Source organism: Oppia nitens, unplaced genomic scaffold, assembly GCF_028296485.1.
Source record: "Oppia nitens isolate AA-2021 unplaced genomic scaffold, nextdenovo-longstitch-racon4-pilon3 scaffold8_pilon_pilon_pilon, whole genome shotgun sequence".
In the NCBI taxonomy this organism is placed as follows: Eukaryota; Metazoa; Arthropoda; class Arachnida; order Sarcoptiformes; family Oppiidae; genus Oppia; species Oppia nitens.
The window spans coordinates 2,597,595-2,620,768 of NW_026533252.1; the positions used below are offsets into that span (position 1 = coordinate 2,597,595).

Below are 23,174 nucleotides of genomic sequence, written 5' to 3' on the forward strand. Positions count from 1 at the left end.
AAACTAATTCAAATACAAATTGTGTGGTTTAATTTACACAAATAAAGTTTAATCCAAACTATTCAAATACAAACACAAAATAATTTACATAAAAACAGTTTAATTAAAATACTATTCAAATACAAACACAAAATTAATTTAAATTAATAAAGTTTAAACCAAACTATTGAAATACAAACACAAAAATAATTTACACTAAAAACAGTTTAATCCAAACTATTTAAATACAAACACAAAAATAATTTACACTAAAAACAGTTTAATCCAAACTATTCAAATACAAACACAAAAATAATTTACACTAAAAACAGTTTAATACAAACTATTCAAATACAAACACAAAAATAATTTACACTAAATTATGCATTTGTTTAATACAAAACTATTCAAATACAAACACAAAATTAATTTACACAAATAACAGTTTAATCCAAACTATTTCAAATACAAACACAAAAATAATTTAATTAAAAAATTTAATCCAAACTATTCAAATACAAACACAAAATTAATTTAAACTAATAACAGTTTAAACCAAACTATTCAAATACAAACACAAAAATAATTTACACTAAAAACAGTTTAATCCAAACTATTTAAATACAAACACAAAAATAATTTACACTAAAAACAGTTTAATCCAAACTATTCAAATACAAACACAATAATAATTTACACTAAAAACAGTTTAATCCAAACTATTCAAATACAAACACAAAAATAATTTACACAAATAACAGTTTAATCCAAACTATTCAAATACAAACACAAAAATAATTTACACTAAAAACAGTTTAATCCAAACTATTCAAATACAAACACAAAAATAATTTACACTAAAAACAGTTTAATCCAAACTATTCAAATACAAACACAAAATTAATTTACACAAATAACAGTTTAATCCAAACTATTCAAATACAAACACAAAATTAATTTACACTAAAAACAGTTTAATCCAAACTATTCAAATACAAACACAAAATTAATTTAAACTAATAACAGTTTAAACCAAACTATTGAAATACAAACACAAAAATAATTTACACTAAAAACAGTTTAATCCAAACTATTTAAATACAAACACAAAAATAATTTACACTAAAAACAGTTTAATCCAAACTATTCAAATACAAACACAAAATTAATTTACACAAATAACAGTTTAATCCAAACTATTCAAATACAAACACAAAAATAATTTACACAAATAACAGTTTAATCCAAACTATTCAAATACAAACACAAAAATAATTTACACAAATAACAGTTTAATCCAAACTATTCAAATACAAACACAAAAATAATTTACACAAATAACAGTTTAATCCAAACTATTCAAATACAAACACAAAAATAATTTACACTAAAAACAGTTTAATCGGTTAATCGGAAGTTTAAAGCCCAGTGATAAAACAGTGTTTTTTCAACGGAAAATGCTTGTTTTGGTCCTAAATAACATATTCCGATAAAAATAAAAGTGCGGAAACACCTAAAACCTACTCAAAACTGACCTAACATACCTGACCTGACATACATAGCATAACATTACAGTAATCTAACTAATTGTTATTGTAAGCGCGAGAATATTACTATTAATAAAACTTAATAATAATACATTATTTTTAGAACTAAGCGCGAGATTAATATTTTTAATATTAATTATTCGATAGAATAATTTTTTTTAAACCCCCAGTATTATATAGATTAGGTTAAGTTACCATTGAAAATAAGGTTAGGTTACGGATCGAACACCAGGTTAGGTAACGGAGCGAACACTAATACATTAGGTTAGATTATGTTAACATTTGTGTAATACCATTATAATTAGGTTATGGTTGCGGATCAAACACCAGGTTAGGTAACGGAGCGAACACTAATACATTAGGTTAGGTTATGTTAACATTTGTGTAATACCATTATAATTAGGTTAAGGTTGCGGATCAAACACCAGGTTAGGTAACGCGACAAACACAGATTCGGTAACCCCAGTACTGTATAGATTAGGTTAACATTGAAATTTAGATTAGGTTGAGAACGTACAACATGTTATTATATAATTATATTATGAAAATGTTTTTATAATTATTTTTTAATTGTTAATAATTATAATTTTTATTCTCGTGCTTTAATGCATGATTAATAATTTCTATATATTAAAGTTTGTTTTTTTACACTATGTTTATGTATGTCAGTTATGTTATGTTAGATTTGAGTAGGTTTTAGGCTTTTCCGCACTTTTATTTTTATCACTTAATGTTTTTTAGGACCCAAAAAAGTATTTTCCGTTGAAAAAACATTGTTTTATCACTGGGCTTTATACTTCCGATCGTAACATACTCAAATCTAACATAACATAACTGACCCCACATACATAAACATAGTGTAAAAAAACAAACTTTAATATATAGAAATTATTAATCATGCATTAAAGCACGAGAATAAAAATTATAATCCAAACTATTCAAATACAAACACAAAAATAATTTACACTAATAACAGTTTAATCCAAACTATTCAAATACAAACACAAAAATAATTTACACAAATAACAGTTTAATCCAAACTATTCAAATACAAACACAAAAATAATTTACACAAATAACAGTTTAATCCAAACTATTCAAATACAAACACAAAAATAATTTACACAAATAACAGTTTAATCCAAACTATTCAAATACAAACACAAAAATAATTTACACTAATAACAGTTTAATCCAAACTATTCAAATACAAACACAAAAATAATTTACACAAATAACAGTTTAATCCAAACTATTCAAATACAAACACAAAAATAAAAAATAAGTTTAATCCAAACTATTCAAATAACAGTTTAATCCAAACTATTCAAATACAAACACAAAAATAATTTACACTAATAACAGTTTAATCCAAACTATTCAAATACAAACACAAAAATAATTTACACAAATAACAGTTTAATCCAAACTATTCAAATACAAACACAAAAATAATTTACACAAATAACAGTTTAATCCAAACTATTCAAATACAAACACAAAAATAATTTACACAAATAACAGTTTAATCCAAACTATTCAAATACAAACACAAAAATAATTTACACTAATAACAGTTTAATCCAAACTATTCAAATACAAACACAAAAATAATTTACACAAATAACAGTTTAATCCAAACTATTCAAATACAAACACAAAAATAATTTACACAAATAACAGTTTAATCCAAACTATTCAAATACAAACACAAAAATAATTTACACAAATAACAGTTTAATCCAAACTATTCAAATACAAACACAAAAATAATTTACACAAATAACAGTTTAATCCAAACTATTCAAATACAAACACAAAAATAATTTACACTAATAACAGTTTAATCCAAACTATTCAAATACAAACACAAAAATAATTTACACTAATTTTATTTTTATTTTATTATTTCATACCGTCATATATAAGGATAAAGACGATGTGTATATAGCGGGACACATAATCGATGGCTGAAACCTGTTTCCTGGAACCGGTTATTTATTGTTAATATGGAAACACTTAGCCGCCTATCATAATACCGAATATTTTGAAGTTCCCGTTGAGTTTCGTGATGTAATCTTTCACAGGGCGACCATTATGCCGCCGAATCGCGAGATCAAATTAGCGACAACTATTGATACGACAAACGGCGACTTTGTTCTCACAGAAAACGGTACGGTTGTTGTCACCGGTAATATTCAGTTTCTGAAAACGGGTCTCGAGTTTCAGTACTATTTGGATGAGAATTCGTATCGCATTCGCAAAGACGAAAATCTAGTATTCAAGAAACGAGACATCTATACTGGTCTTCGACTCAGAGGCTATGATTACGGACCAAGTTTTCAGTGCGTTTCTGAGGCTTTCGTTGAGGACAGAAAAGTCAAGGCATTGATTGAGTGGACAGATAATTGGGAGGTTTTTGCCGACAATATAATTCAAATTAGTATACTCGGCGTCGATACTAAAGGGCTGTTTATTCCTGTAAAGTTGGATCTGTTACGAGTCGATCCGAAACTGTTACTCCAAGAAGTGGCCACATTGGGTGGTGAAACGCCACATCTAGAAGCCTTCTTCGACTACGACACCCGTATATGTGTGACCAAAGGTCTCGAATTTAGAGGAATGAAGGCAAACATAATTCAACGAAATCTTGGCTTAACTTCAGTAGTTGTTGGAGACTATAGTTTTCAACGATTTGATGGACTCATTGAAAACTATGACACTTACGATGACGCGGAACAGATCAAAGATTATGTCGAATGTTGTGAGAAAATGGCTGAAAATTTGAGGAAAAAGTTTGATTTGTTGCGGCCAACAAATGAGTCAACAGTTCTGACAACAATGAAAGATATGGATTGTATTATCTATAAGAATGACAACAACGATGGCATCAATTTAGTCGAATTGTGTCAATCGATTTGGGATTCATTGAAATCAAACGGTTTCTTTCAGATTGTTTTCAGATCTTGTTTTACTTCCAGCGAAAAGCTGATCCGTTCATTGCTTAACCAGAAGTCACACACAATGAACGCTAAAACGATTAGATCAAAGGCAGAAAAGTGTGCAACGCCACAATAAACCGGAGGGCGAAAACTTGTGGCTAATTGCTGACGACACTTCCAAAAATGGTATCCTCGGATTGGTCTGTAGTTTGAGGCGCGAAGTTAACGGTCAAAGAGTTCGATGTATTTTTAATTTTAATGGGACTTTTAAAGGCGATCTGATCCACGATAAACAAACATTAGTTGATATAATGAGCAAAGATTTGGTTTACAATGTCTATCGCGACAATCATTGGGGATATTATAAACCAAATGTTATGCAATCCATCTATAAGAGTATACTAACAGATCACTGTTATCTGAATACAAGTACTAAAGGAGATCTATCGAGTCTTAAGTGGTATGAATGTCAACATAAGAATTGGCCGATCGGTCGCAAAGATAACCAGATTATGTGTCGCATCTATTATTCGGCACTCAATTTTAGAGACATTATGTTGGCCACGGGTAACGATCATTAGATACTAATATAACTAATAATAATATAACTAATAAACTATAAATAGAATATTTAATTTATAATAATTTCTCTAATTATAGGTCGACTACCGCCCGACGCTTTGCCCGGAGATATGGCACTACAGGACTGTATACTTGGATTAGAATTTTCAGGAAGAGATGAAAACGGCAATCGAGTGATGGGAATGATTCCGTCTAAAGCATTGGCCACTACCTGTATTGTTGACGATCCCGACTTTTTATGGCCCATACCTGACAACTGGTCAATGGAAGAGGCGTCGACTGTTCCTTGTGTTTACTCTACCGCCTACTACTCGCTAATAATCAGAGGACATCTGAAAAATGGGGAGAAAGTTTTGATCCATTCGGGTAGTGGTGGTGTCGGTCAGGCGGCCATTAATATATGTTTGAATATGGGTTGTCAAGTGTTTGTTACGGTCGGATCAATGGCCAAACGAGAATATCTGAAGAAATTGTTTCCCAAATTAAATGATAGCAACTTTTCTTCATCTCGCGATTTGAGTTTCAAAACACATGTAATGAATGCAACCAAAGGTAAAGGTGTAGATTTGGTACTCAACTCACTGTCTGAAGACAAACTCAAAGTCAGTATCGAGTGTTTGGCAGATAACGGCCGGTTCCTTGAGATTGGCAAATATGATATGTCTGTAAATACAAGATTAGGTATAAAATGAAAATAAAAGCACAAAAACAATATTAAATTATTTTTTTTATAGATATGAATGAAATGCTGTAAAACAAGTCGTTTCACGGAATTCTTTTGGACGCCTTGTTTACTGTCGATGAAAATACACCGAAAAGTTTGTTAAATGATAGGAAACTCATTTGGGAACTGATAGAAGAAGGCATCAAAAACGGAACCGTACGGCCACTGGACAGAAGTATATTCACTGTTGACGAATCAGAAGAGGCGTTCCGTTTTATGTCATCGGGAAAACATATGGGAAAAGTTGTCATTAAAATCCGAGACGAAGAGTCCGAGGGTCAGTCCATGTCGTTGAAGCCGTTAGACATTAAAGCCAACGCCCGGACAGTATTCAATCCCAACAAAGTTTATTTTTTGTATAATAATAAAACATAAATATATATAATCTATTCGACATTTGATTTTTAATATATAAATTATATATTAATTATATATTTAAAAAAAATATTAATGTACATAAATTTATATTTAATTATCTTATTTTATTTATTGATATAAATATAATTAACAACCAAACAATTTACGAATATCTTTCCAATGTTTACACTAACAAAAATAAATAAAAAAATAATATAAAAAATATAATTAAATAATTGTATAAAAACAAACTAACTATTATTTAAAAAAAACTAACACATTTAGTATGTTTATCATCACATTTCCATTTGCGTACACAATAGGTATCGCCAATAAACAGATAAATGTCATCATTTAATACGATACCTGCCGTCACACCCAATGGCCAGTTGGCAGTGCTTTCATCGTAAGTAACATTTTTTACAATTTTCAGCTCAGAATTATTTATCGACAAATATTTAATCTGTATTTTTAAAATATATATATATTTTATATTTATCACAACTATTGTAATCACACATTAATAGTAGCAGCAATAGTATTACCGACCAAATTAAGACCTAATCCAATCATCATCGACGATATCATCTCATTATTTTGTAGGACAGCTCTCAATGATGTCAACGATTTCGATACTATCTTCACGTTTCCTTTATTATCCATTCGCTCGGCTTTATTACCTTTGAAGACAATCAAATGTCCCCTCATTTTGCGTCCCTCAGCGGCCACAACTATAGCATCGACTTCTGTCGACTTAAACCCCGGCCACCGATCACTGATTTGTCCGCTGCCAACAAAAATCGTTTCATAGGGAAAGTGATTCAACAGAAAGTATTGATTGCCGCGAAACAAAATAATATTTCCGTCGATATCATTGGATATACCATTCAGTTTAAGGTCATTGCAAAAGTCTCGTCGAAAATCATTGTTTTGTTGCGACGATTGATAATTGGTGAGACTGTACGGAGGTTTGTATTGACCCCAACAGCCCAAAAATCGCCGGATGTCGTACCAGACATTGCACTGGTTATACCATTTAAATATAAAAAAACAAAATTTAATTTGTTTTTCTCTCAGAAGTCATAATTTTAAAAAGACTTATATGTCTTACATACTGATCCTTATCTGTCGACTCGTAAATCATTTCTCTCACACAGTATTTGTTGCCTTTGAATACATAGATGAAGCCGTTGTTCAGCGAAAAGCCTGCCGTTATGTCCGACGGAAATCTTTCTCGGCTTTCAGTGTGATCGACCCGTTTGACTTCACTGATATTTTTGTCGGACACTTCATAATAGTAGACCTATTTTTTTTATAACAATTTTTTTTGTTTGATAAAGAAAAACAAAATTTTAATTCTAGTTTTACTTGTTTTCCTTGAAAACCTATAAGCATTGGATTATTTGGATTGCGGTTATCTATAACAGCGGACAGTCCACCAACAGGTAGTCCATGGACTGGATATCTGTTAAACATAAGGCTGTGTCTGATCTTATATAAGCCATTAGGACTCCAGGCGGATACTGTCCGGTCCTTATAAAAAGCGTAGACATGTCCTCTCATATCTCCTTCTTTGACAATCAGCGCAGTCCTAAAATCTTTAATCTGAAAGTCTGGCAATAATTGTTTGGTTAATCCACTAACAATCATATTACCCGAACCGTAACGTAGATCTATTATAGTTGTTTTTGTTGTAAATTTATAATCAATAGTAATTATATTAATATATAAAATATAATATTTTGTTTATTAGTTATAGTATTATTATTATTTTTTTTTAAAAACTGATATATCAAATAACATACTCTCCATTATAAAAAACTTGTCGCCAGTGAACACAATAATTTCGGTGCCGTCAAGATTAGAGTCAACCGAATCGATGACCGGATTCTCACAAAAGGCCCGAAAATCGTTATTTTTATAAACAATTGTCCGATTAGTCAATTGTTTAATTTCTGGATGTTTTTGTCTTGTTTTTGGCTTAAGTTTGTCAACTAAATCGTCAATATTGGGCTCATTTGGATGTTTGTTAGGATTATTATTATTACCATCAGTCAGACTAATGACTTTGTCGAGCAAAGTCTTCTCATGATTGACCCAATTGTGTAGTAATTGATTTATTTCAGTCAAAGATCTCTCTCTTTCAATTCGTTTGCTATTTAAAAAGTCGTTTATATTAAACTATTAAAAAAAATTATACAAAAATTAATATTTTTAAATCTAAATTAAATAGTAGTATCTATTGATCTGAAACATACAGCTGGTATTCTGGGATTAATTCTATCATTTTTTCCATCAATTGATAATACTGTTGATGATTGTGGTGTGCTTTGATCATCATTGGGATCCGTTTGGCAATAATTTTGTATTAAAAAGCATATTAATAGTATTAATAATATAAAATTATTATTTAAAAAATAATATACAGGCATTTTACTTTTATTATTATAAATATTTTTTTTATTTATTAAATTAATTTGTTAAATTAAATAAATATATATTTTTTTGTAAAACTAAATAAATAACGTTAAAAAGCAATTTTAATTAATTAGTTAATTATAGTAAATGTATATTGTTTTTAACATCTGAATAGTTTTTTAGCGTTCAACCAATTTTGACACTTTGGGGATAAAAAAAATAGAGAAATAAGTAATTTATTTCTTAATTAATTAAAATATCATAAAATTACTATATATATAGTATATACCGGTATATAAAATCAAATCAAATACTCACACAATTGGTTGCCGTGTCATTACAATGCCAACCTCTCAAACAATACCGATCCTCTCTAAACAAATATATATTAAATTCATTGATATAGTAGGCGGCGGTCAGCCCTGTGGGCCACAATTGTTTAGATTTATTATATTTATAACTTTTCATTATATTTAATTTGGTGCCATTTGTTGATACATAGTTTATCTTATTAGAAATTACAAATTAAATGTAATAATTTTAATTAAACAAAATAAAAACAAATTATACCTCATTGTCATTAAATGCCACTGCAATAGGTTCATGAATATCCAAGTTTTGTAAAATGGCATTAGTTTTGGCAAACTTTTGATGTCCATCCACTAGTCGACTGCCATTGTTTAGCCACTGTTGATAGCTGTTACCATTGAATTCAATTAGCTGTCCTCTCAGATGACGACCTTCGCTGACAAATATCACCGAATCAGGAGTTTTCTCAAATCCTTGCCATTTGTCGGCTATCAGACCGTGACGAACGGCCACAGAATTTTGCGGAAAGTTTTCAATCACCCAATAGTGGTCACCTCTGAACACTAGTTGTGTCAGATCAGTAACATTACGCGTTAGTCCAGTGATCTTCAAGTCTTTGCACAGACTTTCTTGATATTCGGTTTGTTCTCGAGTTTCAAAGTTTTGCAGTTCTTGTTTCCGATCGCTTTCCAGACTGTATGGCGGAGGGTATTGACCAAAACAGCCGAGAAATAGACGCGAATCCAGCCATACTTTGCACTGAGAGGTTATTTATTTAATAGTTGTTTTTTCTGGCATTCAATTAGTTTCAATTTATGACATACCGGCTGTCTATCGTCCTCCTCCTCCTCCTCCTCCTCGGGGTATAACTCGCGGACACAGTACTGTTTGCCGCGAAACAGATATGTGTATCCGTTGGGCATTGAAAAAGAAGTTGTAATATCCGGCGGAAGTCTTTCTACAGACTTGTCATTAGTTGTTTGTTTTATCATTACAAATGTCTTGTTTACCACCTTATAGTAATAGACCTGATTTTGTTGTTGTTGGGTGTAAATAGTGATATAATTTAATTAATTGATTTATTCAATATTTATTTATTTTTTTAAATAAAATAAAAACCTAATTGTATTCATACTTTTTTACCATCGAGTCCTACAAGAAGTGGATTATTAATATTTCTGTTATGAAATACAGTCTGAAAGCCATTTATTGGCAATGATTTAATCGGTGTTTTCTTTTGATAATTCTCAGTCTTTGCTGTAAACCAACCGCTGGTCCGCCAGCCGGACGTCATTTGGTTGTTATAAAAGGCAAACATATTGCCTCTGAGTTCGCCCTCTTTGATGCTCAACATTGATGTAAAATTTTTGTCATCAAAGTTTGGAAATAATTTATTGGTCAGTCCGCTGGCCAACAAAGTTCCCGATCCGTACCGTAAATCTAAATGACAGTTATTCAGAGATAAAATTATTATTACATTACATTAAGAAATAATTTTTTTAAAAAAAAATACAGATTGTTATCATCAAACTGTATATTGTTGACTAACTTTCCATTACGTAAAACTTGTCGTCTTTGAAAATCAATATCTCGGACCCATCGAGACTAGAGTCCATATCAGTGAAAGTCGGGTCCAAACAGAGTGACTTAAATTCGGGATTTGTATAAACAATTTTTCTGTCTTTTATCCGATTATCTGATGTTTTGTTTTGTTCCCAAAACAGCCATTTCCTCATTTTGGAGGCAATAACTATAATGAATTCCCGGTTTCGTCGCCGGTCTGTAAGCCATTGTATTACATCAACAAATTTCTTTGTTTAAAAAAATAATAATATTAATAGTTATTTAAAAAAATAGTTGATATTATAATTTAATACAGTATTATATCAATAAAAAAATAATAATTAAGATATTATATATTTAAATAAATAAATATAATTAATTAATACCTTTTTAACATTATCAAAAACCTGAAAAACAAGGTATCAAATATAAAAAAATTAAATCATAAATTAATTAATTTAAAAATAATTGTTATTAGTAAATAATTAGCATGGTTACTTTTCCAAATGTAGAAAATATATGTCCAATTGGATTTTCATTGTTTTGTTTAGGAAGTATTTTATTTGCATTGACTTGAGATTGTTGACAAAAATTAATTATAATAAATATTGATATAAAACTAGTAATCAATTTATCTATTATCCAAATACTCATTTTTTTGTTTAAAATAAACAATAATAATAATTATATAAATATTTTTAATTTTTTGTTTACTAGTATATACTGTATATTAATTATTGTAATTATTTTGTTTTTGAATTAAAAATATTTATTAATTAATTACATTAGCAATCTGTAAAACTTATTAAAATATTGTATTTAATTAAAAATCAATATTGTATTATATATAATACCAGTAAACTAAAGTTAATGAAAAAAATTGTCAAAAAAAATGAATTTATATAATGTTTTTAATATTTTATATCAATTTTATATAATGTACACACAAATTTTACCAAATATTAATAAAAAAAATAATAATTTCTAAACTTTATAAAATTTTTTACTTTAATATAAATTATGATTACTTATTATTAGTTTACTTAACTAATATAATAATGGAAATATTTGTTTTAAATTTTTTATTGGTTAAGTTAAAAAATTGTTGTTTTAATAAGTTGAATCAATTGTTTATCAGTCTAAATATATTACTATGTATTCAATACATATACTAAATTAGTATTAATAATATAGCAAAAAATATTTTGTGATTAAATAAATTACACATTAATTAATAAAAAAAAATAAAATAAATTTTATTAAATACTATCCATAAAAAACTAATAATAAATTATACACACATTATGAAAATTTGTGTATATATTTAAGTAACAATACAAATAGTATTAAAAAAAGTGACATTAAATTTTAACAACAGTTTATTTTAATTAAAATGTTAATAACAATTGTTTTGATTGTTTTCATGTACGGTATAATCGATACTTTTTTTGCTGGTCTTGTTTGGCGGTCGACTGATCTGCGAGTAAATGGCTGTTATGGATGACATGGAGTCGAATCGGGATATGTTGGACGTCTGTCGGGGACTGTAGTCGAGGCCAATGACCGGCATCTGTTTCGGTACTGTCGACTCAATGATGTGACTGTCGCTTAATTTAGACTTTTTGCGGCCTATCAGGTGATCAATAAAGAGGTTTGCGACACGAAAAAGGGGGTCAAATGAAACACACAGTTTGAAAATCAATGCATTCAATCAAAAAAATAAATATATTTTTATTTATATATATTTATTTATATTTGTCGTGTGAATAAAATGTCAATTAAATTAATTTATTTTTAACAAAAAACCTACAACTAAAATTTTTGATATTACTATAATTATTATAAATCAAAAATATTTACTGATTTACTGTTCAAAATATGTGCATTTAAGTAGTAGTGGTAGTAGTAGTAGTAGTTTGTTGTGATTTGAGGTTTTTTAAAATAAAAATTTTTTAAAAGTCAATATTTGAAACGATTGTATGCATTGAGTGTCAAACGTGACAATCGTTTGCGCCGTTTATGGACACAAAAATAATAATATGTAATACCGGTGATGGTCAGGAAGGCCAAGACGATTGTGGTCAGACACGCCGTAATGACTATACCAATGAATATCGATATGAGTATCGAGTCTTCATCGGTGGTCACCGATTTGGACGACGACGAGCCGTTCAATATACTGCCCGTACGGACCTCGCGATTGGTACGTATGGTGTTGACTATTGATTGGCGTTTTTGTGGTTTTTCGGGACAACCGAAAAAGTCGTCCACTGTTTGGTGCTATTTGTGTGGAATAAAAAGTTGTTTTAATTATTATTATTATTATTTAATTTACTAACAAAAAACGATTTTAATATTAAACTAAATTATTACTTTTTTCAATTTTATTTTATTTTGTTTTTGTTTAGTTATTTTTTTTAATAAACTTTAATACCAATGATTATATACTATTTTAATCAAAGTTTAATATAAAAATAATTTCTATTTTGTATCTATTATTATATAACTTTTTAAAAAAAAAAAATTACAATAAATAAATAATATATTTTTTTCCATAAACTGATTGATCGCGTGATAGGAAGGCATTTGTCTTGAGCTCAATTGGTTTGGCATTTATTTCTCTAATAAAAAAAATTAAGACTCATTTGATAACTATTTTTTTTTAATTAAAAATAACTAAATTACTATACAATAGCTTAGAGTATATGAATCATACAGTGTATATATACATCAAGTTTGGCTTAGACTTTGCGGGATAATAATAATACTATCGATATAATTAAATATTTGATGAAATTATAGTGTAGTTTTTAAAATACAGTACATGTGCTATATTTAGATAGAGTATAATATAAATATAAATTTATTAACAATTATTGTGATACGATATATTAAACTATATTTTGTTGTTATTGGTTAAGACCTACATTATAAATACATAGTGTATTTTAATACTAAACACTTTCTAAACAATTATTTTTATTAAATTATCAATCAATTGATTGAAATTGAAAACTTTTATAGAAAGTAATGTTGCAATTATTTGACAATTTCTATGTTTATTTATAGCTAATAAAGTTAATAGCTTTTAAATGTAGTTTTTGTTTTGTTTTTACTCAAAAAAAAAATCAATCATTTTAAGCGTATGTTTGACAATTTTATGGATAATAAAAAATTAAGAAAAACTGTAATATAGTAGATAGTGATAGATTTTTGAAATATTTTTAATTGATTTTATAGGAAATATTATTTTTAAATGATTTTTTAAATACTATATAATAAATTACATCATATATACAGTATATATATATATATATATAAGAATTCAGGAAATTATCTATATATCAAAAATTACTTATAAAAATAATTAACGACTATTTTATGTTAAAAAAACAATATATTAAGTATAATACAATTTATATACAAACTATATTAGTCAAACCTAAAATATTAACTATTAATTATTAGAGGCATAGTTTTATTGCCAAATGACCATTCAACATTAATTAAATTGATAGTTAAGAAATTTTTAAAAATTTAATATTCAATATTTAGTGGACTATATCTATATATAATAATATTTTTTTTATGATAAAAACTTAAAAACCCCTAAATATTGGTTATTATTAATACATACAGTTTCGGTTAGTTTACGATCATTATGTCCGGCCATATGATATCTGTATACTTTGCCAACTCTTTCGATACTGTTTTTAGTTTCTCCGATTGCATAGACAATGCCATTCATTTCAAACATACCGGTGTAGACCACTTGATCGCCAATGTCTTTATATCTCCACGAACTGTTCCAGTTTTTCGTGTCCAACGAGTTCCAGGCCAACACCGTATTGGAAAAGTTTCGGCCATTCATTATGAATATCATCTCATAGCGAGCCGGCAGATAGGCTACCGGCCGGTGCTCTTGATAGGCCTCCCATCCATTTGGCCATAAATTTCCGCCCAATAATCCCACCTAATGTTGGATTTTAAATAACATCAAAAAAGAAAGAGAGAGAAAGAAACAAACAAACAAAAAATGTATAATTAATTACTTGTAAGACTTATCGCTTATGCAATACTCAATACATAATTCATTTTTGCAATTAATGCAATTAAAATTAAAATTCATGTTTTTAATTAAAGTCAGATATTATTATTATTATTATTATTATTTGTTTTAATATAAACAACTTAATTATTTTTATTATGTTTATATACTTATTTTAATGTAAGATTAATTGACCCAAAAGTTTTCATTAATTACATATCCATTACATTTTTGGTAATCATAACAATTATTGTGCAAAATAACACCTATCATTTATAAATTTTATAGTTAAATAAAATAAAATTATTAAAGATATTATTGTTTGAATGGCATATTAGTTGTGGTACAACACCTAAGTTGGTAAAGACAGTCAACAAATGTTTAAATTTGTTGATTAAATCATTTATTTAGAAATATTTTTTAAAAAAATTAATAATATATAAATATGAAATCATTTAAATTATAATTTCGTGCATTTATTTTCAACTAATTAGCTATTATTATTTTTAATATTTGTAACGATATTTATTTTCTAACAAAAAAAACTAAATCAAATTGCAGATGAAATATTAAAATAAATTAAATATTTTAAATAATTACTGTATATTATATAGACATTTAACTAAATTATTTTGAAAAATTATCAACATGATTTAGAATAAATAAAAAATAAATAATATATTAATATTTTGCAATATCTTATTAATCATAAAAAAATCGCTATTAATTTAATGAAAAAAAAACAAAACAAAAATTTAAAATTAAAAGTATATAAAACAAATAAACAAAATATTTGTTTAAATCAAAATTTACAATCACTGTATCATAATTACTATATATTTGCTCATTAAAAAACAAAAACTAACTAAATACATAAATAAAATAATTTTAAAAAATATTATTAAATATTAAACATATTTGAGCAGCAACTTATTAAGATTAGTAATAATAATAATAATAATAATTACAACTTTATTACAACATATAAAATAATGTTAGGTCAGGTTAGATATAAATATAAAAACATAAACGATAAACAATTATTAGTATTTAATCACTTGATAATCATAAATTAATTAACACTTATTTATTTTGTTTTACTTTGACATATTATTTTGTAGCAAATAATCAAATAAAAATAAAATTACTTATAAACCTATTGTGAAATTTATTTGTTTAACAAAATTTTTATTTATATTTGATTGAAAAATAATACAAATAAAAAAATTATTAAAATAAATAATTGATTAATTTACCATACATAATAGTATGATTCATATTATTATTGCTAATGCATTTTTATAAAATAATTAAATGATTAAATGTTAATTTTTAAAGTTAATTAAAAATTTATAAAGTGAATTGCTTAACTTATGAATTTATTTATTTATTATTAATTTTATTGCTAAACTTTGCTATACATTTAGAAAACATATGAATTAATACATTTTTTTGATAATTTTATTTTAAAAAATAAATTTATTGAAACATTTTATAGAATGTATAATAAAAATAAGTTATTATTTATTTTATTTTTAAAAAGTTAAACGCTTTAATAATCTTTAAGTATTATAATTTACTAGAAAAATAGAGAAGTTTTACAATAATATTAATAATAATAATCACAGATAAGCCTATATATTATTATTATAATAATAATATAATATAATAAAATAAACGGAACCACAATTATATTTAGTTGACAGCAAAATAATCAGTCAATACTTTTCAAAAAAAGGGGCAAATATTTTATAAGAATTTTCTTAGTATTTAATTTCTCATTTTTGATTGATATTTGATTGCATTTTAAACGCAACCGTTTACTGACATCAAATGGTACTAAACAACAATAACTACAATAATAACAACAACAACAACATAAACAATAACTGATGAACGATGGTATGAAACCATCAACAAAAAAAGTAATGCCATTAAAAACCATCGCCAGAAAAATCATGTGCTTATCATTAGAGTTAGACATTACTATTGATAAGAAATAGTTAATTACTTTATGTGTGTGTAATAACTGTGTATAACAATAGAAGATTTAACAGTAAAAATTGTTTGCTATTATTATAGCATTTTCTAACTTTTTTTTTAATATACTGTATATGAAGCAAATTAAGGCTTAATTTTCAATTTAAAATTTTTAGTTATTATTTTTGCTTTTCAATTCATTCAGTTTGTTGTTGAACTACCAATAGTTGTCACTCAATGTAATATAACAGACAGTTATCAGTTTATTGCATTATTAGGAGATTAAATATTTTTAACAGATTTAAAACACTTACTGAACTCACTTGTTTAACATTGAGCTCATGTATATGTTTTGAACAAATGGTACAGTTATGGCACAGAACCGTTATTTTAGTATTACATATATTTATTGATTATTAGGTGATAGGTATGACTGACACATAACTATGATTTTTTTTTTTTTGTAAACCAGTGAATTAATTAATAAGAGAGAGAGAGAGAGAGAGAGAGAGAGAGAGAGAGAGAGAGAGAGAGAGAGAGAGAGAGATTTATCTGTTTATAAATCTTACCTTAAAAAACTCAAATAAAATAAATATTATTTTTTTCAAAAAAATAAGTTACATTTGATTATCAATCAATATATATATATATATCAATATCAATATAATAGTGTTACACAATACTATAGATTATGTTTTTTATTGACTAATAAATTAAGTGTACAATATTTTTTTATGATATTTATAAATTTGTACGCCAAAATTTATAGTTATCTGAAATTTATTACATATTATAAATGTATTTCATAACATAAATTTTTATTTACCCTATAAAATGTTAATATTATTTATTAAAAAATAATAAGGTATATTATTGTAGTAGTAGTAATGACTTAATTAAAATATAAAATATTATAGAGGAGTACACACTTTTTTGTATAAAATAATAATTAACAATTTATAAATTAAAATGTTTTATTATTTTTATGTTTAAATATAGTACCCTAAGACTATATATTTATATATAAAAAAAATATTTTTATGACTTTAAACACTATTACAACTACAGTACAGCAATTAAACAAAAATTATAACATAGTTGAGTCAAATATAGATAAAGATTATAATTATTTATATTTAAAAAAAATTAATATCAAATATGTAATTTTGTAGGCGGCATTAAATAGCGGTATAATTTTCATAGCAAAATAAAAATATGATTTTTTAAAAATAATAATAATAATAAATCAAATGCTCATATATTTTGTGTGTGTGTGTTTGCCATACAAACCTGTTTCATACCCCACGGGAGGTGTTTGGGTTTGACGCGCTTTTGGCTGCCGTTCCTGTTTCGGACGTCCAGATTATAGTAGGACCGACTCCTGGCCTTATTGTGTAGGAAATAGACGGCCATATCTCGCATTTTGAGAACCTCTTTACAGTCGACACTGTCGTCGACATTACATTTAGGTATCTTTGATATGTTGAACGCCCCCTGAATGTGATCGCCTATACATCAAATAAACCAACAAAAATAAAATAAACAAAATTAATACAACAGTTATGTTTGACTAACAATTTAGTCATTTTTAAAACTAACTAAAACAGTAAACGTAAAGATTCATTGTTTTTATGAAAATATAAATATATTTTCTTGTTATTGTTAGTCCTTTTGTTTTAATAATAATAATAATACTTAAAAAAAAATACACAAAAATATGTTGTTTGCCTTTCAGTTTTGTAATTAATTATTATTATTATTATTATTTTGTTTTATTTTGCACTTATGATGAATCTCTTACTTAAATAATTACAATACAAATATTCTTTTAGTGTGTGTTTTATGAGAAATTATTTATTTTTTCTGTTATTTATTATTTGTTAATTCAATTAATTATTTTCCAAATAAAGAATAAAAAAACACAAGAGATTTTCATTTTTCTTGAAAAAAAACTTTATTTTAATCAAAATTTATACGAAAATTGACCCCTTTTTAAGTTTGTGAATATACACACAAACATCTTTGTGTAATTAATATATGGTTTTATAATGATTATGAAATAAATTGTAAATCTTTTTTAAAAATTAAATATATATATAATTTTTTTTTATAATTATAAGATTATTATTTTTTATGTTCAAGTATTTAATCTTTATGTTAAGTACTGTATGATGTGTTAGGCATTCATAAATACTATATTTTTTATATACAGTATAAGATAATTTTTTTTTTGATTTTTTGAAAGTTTTTGATTAAATAATTATTGTAATATTAATAATAAAAATAATAATCCAAAAATACAGTATATACTAGTTAACAAATAATAAAAATGATAATTTTGTTTTTGGTTTGCTTGCTATAATATTATTAAATTTTAATATTATAATAAAAACATTTCATTATAAGATAATAATTTTTATTAAAAACATTAGAAAATTATTTATACTTTATAATGTCTACATTAAATAAAATTAATCTTTTAAATATAAATTTATTACATTATAATATTTAATATAAATTACTATTTATTTTATAAATAAAATATTTTGCGTAAATAAATAGTCCATTAGTTAATATAAAATTGCAAATGTAATCAACAAGATTTAAATATATTCATATAATTATAATATATTAAATATAATGTATATAAAAGTTTATTTTACATTTCTATCCTTAAACAAAATTTTTTAGTAATACATTATACATTACATATAATCGATGGCATAATTTTCACAATTAAACTAAAAAAATTTATAGTATAGAAAAATGTGATTGTAAAATGAGATTATATATATGATTACAAAATAAATATCTAAATGTATCCATAAATTGATTGAAAAATTACTAACTGAAAGCCTAGTATACTATAGTAATATAGTTAACATAAACCCCCCGAAGTTATAACTGTTTATTATACTTAACAGTGAGAAAAATAGTTTGGTTTAATGTTTTGACGTTTAGTTTCATTTATTAGTGTAAGAAAGTGATCGCAAATTTCAATAAATTTATTTATTTATTTATTTATTTATATAACAGCAACTAGTTTTCATTATAATTTAGTGTACTCTCTCTCTCTCTCTCTCTCTCTCTCTCTCTCTCTCTCTCTCTTTCTCATGAGAGTAAAAGTTAAGTGAATAATAAGAAAATTTATTTCACTTGAAAAATGCTTTAACAATTTAAAATATTTATATACAGACTGTATAATATATAATACAGTAGAAATTTCATAAATATATTATTATGCTATTTTATGTTGCTGTAGTATTATATATATAAATATATAAAAAATATAGAATACATGTACTTATTATTAATATTTAATACTAAATAAATCTTTATAAACATATTTTCAATTACTGTATTTATACAATTATATGTCAAGCATTACAATAATACAATAACCAGTGCTATCAAAGCTATTTATGAGTAAATAACTAAAATATCAATATATACAGTATAAATAATTGTATATAATAAAAATACACATCAAAAAATTGTTAATTATAAATTATAAAAATTATAATGTACTTTACTTATAATTAAATAATTATATATTAATATAATAAAATAATATTTATATATATATAATATTGTATTTTATAAAACTTGCAGAATTAGATAGGTTTTCTAATAAAATAATAAGCAGGTAATCATTATATATATAAATAATATTATCGGGAAAAAACGTTTTGAAATAACCAATTATTTGTGATAAAAAAATAATATTTATTTCAAACCTTGAGTGAACTGTTTCTGACTAAATGGTGAGCTCAGGTTATGATAATCTTTATAGTAATACCAGAGCCAGTCATCTCTGGTCACTATAATATCGTAACCGTTAAAATAGGCCGAATCGATATAATTGTCTTCACAAAAGTTGACCACTTCCTCAGGTATGGCCGCCTCATCATCGCTGGCCACTGAATCACTGTCGTCGTCAACGACAACATCGGTGTTATTATTGGTATCACATTTGGTCAGACAAGTCAACAACAGTACAATATATAGCAATAATTTCAATTTAATTGACGGCATATATAGGCATTGATGAAACATTTTGATGATATTATATCCTTAAATTGGTTGATCATTGCAATCATATTTTTTTGCAACTATTTTTTGTTTGAAATAAAATAAAGTAACATAAAGTTTCAATTGAATAGTGAAAAAAAGTTTATTTCACATTTTTTAATAGTTAAACACATAAACTCATACACACATACAGTATATATAAACTACTGCACTATATTTAACTCGAAAAATGAGTCAAAAAAATTTATCAATAATTAATTAAATAAAATAAATTATTATTATTATTATTACATATTAAATCACTGACACATTACCACACGATTGCAATGTTATTTTTTGCAACACATTTAATGAACTTTTTATTTTAATTTAAACGCAAATTTTTGAATCGCAAATCAATATCAATGACGGAATCTGAGAGTGAAAATCGGGTTTTAAGTCACTAATAATCAGTAATTTTGAGTTTTTTTGTTTTTTTCTTAATCTTTAAATTTTTATTTTATTTTCCAATCCAATGGTTAGGAGAAATAAAAACTAAAAGTTTTATACTTAAAAAGATTTATAATCCACGGAGTAATTTTAAAACTGCTATCATATCACTTATGTATCAAAATATACTTATATATCAATATATATATATACTGTATATTAATATATATATTAAACAGAGTTTTTCATTAATAAATCCAAGGCTTTCAACATCCAGTTGTCTGTTTTAGGGTCTGTTTCCTAATAACAGTGTGTAGTATAGCCTAACTGTCGATAGAAAACTGTTGAGAGAGCGCCTTCAGGTTCTTGTTTTTTTGGCTGTATTTCCAGTAATACCTATCCTATGGGTTCTCTGGGAAATCAGGTCGTGAAGTGAAAACTCCTAATAAAAACGTTTAGTATATATACTGTATATATATATATATATAGTATTTATATATAATTGAATAAATATAAAATTTCAGGTGTTTTTTGACTCTCAAATGACAAGAAAGTGTCGCTAATATTATTCGCTACTATTTTAATGTCAGTTTTTATTATTTTTTTTTAATTATTATTATTACTATTATTACTATTATTTAATGATAATTATTTCAATTAGCTTTGCCTACTGATTGGAAATATGCAAATTATAATTGTGAAAAAAACTGAATATTATTATAATTTATGTAAAATGCAATTGTCTTTTTGGTTATTATCTTATTTGATTAGAGAAAAATAATATTTTATTTAAAAATTGAATTTGATTTTTACTATAGGGAGTGTCCAATAATTTGCTATCAATTTTCAATCAATTTTCATTAAATTATATTTATTATAATATAATTTTTATTATTATTATTATTATTATATTCAATTCCAAGAACTTTGTTTTATTGCTTATAATTATACAGTAATTTTTGCATATTTGAAATTTTATTTTGAAAAATAATTATTAATTAAAAATGTATTTCAGCATAACTCATTAAATGTGATACAATTTTTTTTTGATAATATTATTTTGTAATAATTTAGTTTTCAATTTTGCATATATTATAAATAATATATTGTATTTGCTTTTATATTGAATATAATAATATAATATTGAATTTTTACTGTAAATTGCACTTTAATTTTGTCATAACATATTAAACAACAAAAGCTTAATAAACTAAAATTAGATACATTATGAGCTCTAGGATTAAATGTTATGTTTATAATCAAAAACCTTATATAATAAACTTTATAAAATTATAAAAAATCTTTTAATATTTTTAAAGTTTTATAGTATCATATTTATCAAAATACTAATCCTACTAAGATTATTTTCGATATTTACTATTTATAAACTAATATTATTTTATTTAATTGAATACAATATTAAACTAAGTATTTTATTTTAAATATTATTTGATATACATATTTGTATTTGTATAATATAACTATAATAATATTACTACCCCTGAAGTGTCAATAGTTTAAAAATATAATAAATTATTATTACTAATAAAAATAATATATCATTTAATAAAAGTAAACTAAATTTTTATTTCCGATACATTTAATTTTGGCTATTTTTATAACAATACCTAAAACTCTTGTTTATATTTAAAAAATACTGGATTCAAAACTGGAGGCAATTATCGATTGGCAAACAGTATGTTATAATTTAAATTTTAGCTAAAAATATTAACAAATGTTTAAAATAAAATAAAATTAAAAATACAATAAAATTAAGTTTTATTTTTTTCCAGTCATACAACATTTTTTTATTGACATTATATTTGATCGTTAAATTTGAAGATTATGTTACAAACAAACCAATATTATTATATGGATATAAAACAATCATATCATTATAAATCAGTCTACTATATCCTTAAATCTATAGAAAGTACATAAATAAATAAAAATCCATTACAATAGTTAGTTTTTTTTAAATAAATATTATCACTATTGGCATTTTTTTGATGATTTAACATAAAAATATTCTACATTTTTTCTAATTATATTTTTCCAATTGAATAGACATAATAATTCATCAATATTATTATTATTATTATTATTATTTATTAGTATACAAAAGTTTGTTTAATTATTGCATTTATTTAATTTATTTGGCAATTATTTGTCATTCAATTGACATGACTGGTCAACCATATTATGTTAAATAAATTGAATTATTTATTTGTTTGTATAAAAAAATGATATACAAACTTTTCAAT

The 23,174-nt window shown here is 25.0% G+C and overlaps 4 protein-coding genes across 4 annotated transcripts; 1 reads left to right on the forward strand and 3 right to left on the reverse strand.

The window, feature by feature from the left end:
* Positions 1 to 1,834: 1,834 nt before the first annotated feature.
* On the forward strand, positions 1,835 to 6,122 carry LOC128964332 (fatty acid synthase-like; the record flags this gene model as incomplete). Its single annotated transcript, XM_054310919.1, is given in 6 exon segments — positions 1,835 to 1,856; positions 1,936 to 1,991; positions 3,456 to 4,583; positions 4,615 to 5,035; positions 5,129 to 5,731; positions 5,785 to 6,122. Coding segments are annotated over 6 exon segments (2,568 nt in total), but the record flags the coding sequence as incomplete, so codon positions are not given.
* Positions 6,123 to 6,278: 156 nt separating this feature from the next.
* LOC128964333 (uncharacterized) lies at positions 6,279 to 8,490 on the reverse strand. The gene is made up of 7 exons (XM_054310920.1): positions 8,390 to 8,490; positions 7,937 to 8,312; positions 7,500 to 7,804; positions 7,243 to 7,434; positions 6,681 to 7,154; positions 6,409 to 6,594; positions 6,279 to 6,320 (listed from the first exon to the last, which is right to left on the reverse strand). The coding sequence occupies exons 2-7, from the start codon at positions 7,941 to 7,943 to the stop codon at positions 6,279 to 6,281; spliced, it is 1,206 nt and encodes a 401-aa protein (XP_054166895.1). The 5' UTR covers positions 7,944 to 8,312; positions 8,390 to 8,490.
* A 352-nt stretch (positions 8,491 to 8,842) lies between these two features.
* Positions 8,843 to 10,963, reverse strand: LOC128963963 (uncharacterized). Its single transcript, XM_054310515.1, has 7 exons — positions 10,920 to 10,963; positions 10,808 to 10,828; positions 10,408 to 10,669; positions 9,994 to 10,298; positions 9,683 to 9,886; positions 9,120 to 9,617; positions 8,843 to 8,922 (listed from the first exon to the last, which is right to left on the reverse strand). Exons 3-7 carry the CDS (start codon positions 10,592 to 10,594, stop codon positions 8,887 to 8,889), a joined length of 1,230 nt encoding a protein of 409 aa, XP_054166490.1. The 5' UTR covers positions 10,595 to 10,669; positions 10,808 to 10,828; positions 10,920 to 10,963; the 3' UTR covers positions 8,843 to 8,886.
* Positions 10,964 to 11,817: 854 nt separating this feature from the next.
* On the reverse strand, positions 11,818 to 20,699 carry LOC128964335 (uncharacterized). Its single transcript, XM_054310921.1, has 5 exons — positions 20,187 to 20,699; positions 17,740 to 17,957; positions 14,059 to 14,394; positions 12,470 to 12,701; positions 11,818 to 12,050 (listed from the first exon to the last, which is right to left on the reverse strand). The coding sequence occupies exons 1-5, from the start codon at positions 20,503 to 20,505 to the stop codon at positions 11,818 to 11,820; spliced, it is 1,338 nt and encodes a 445-aa protein (XP_054166896.1). The 5' UTR covers positions 20,506 to 20,699.
* Between the last annotated feature and the right edge of the window lie 2,475 nt (positions 20,700 to 23,174).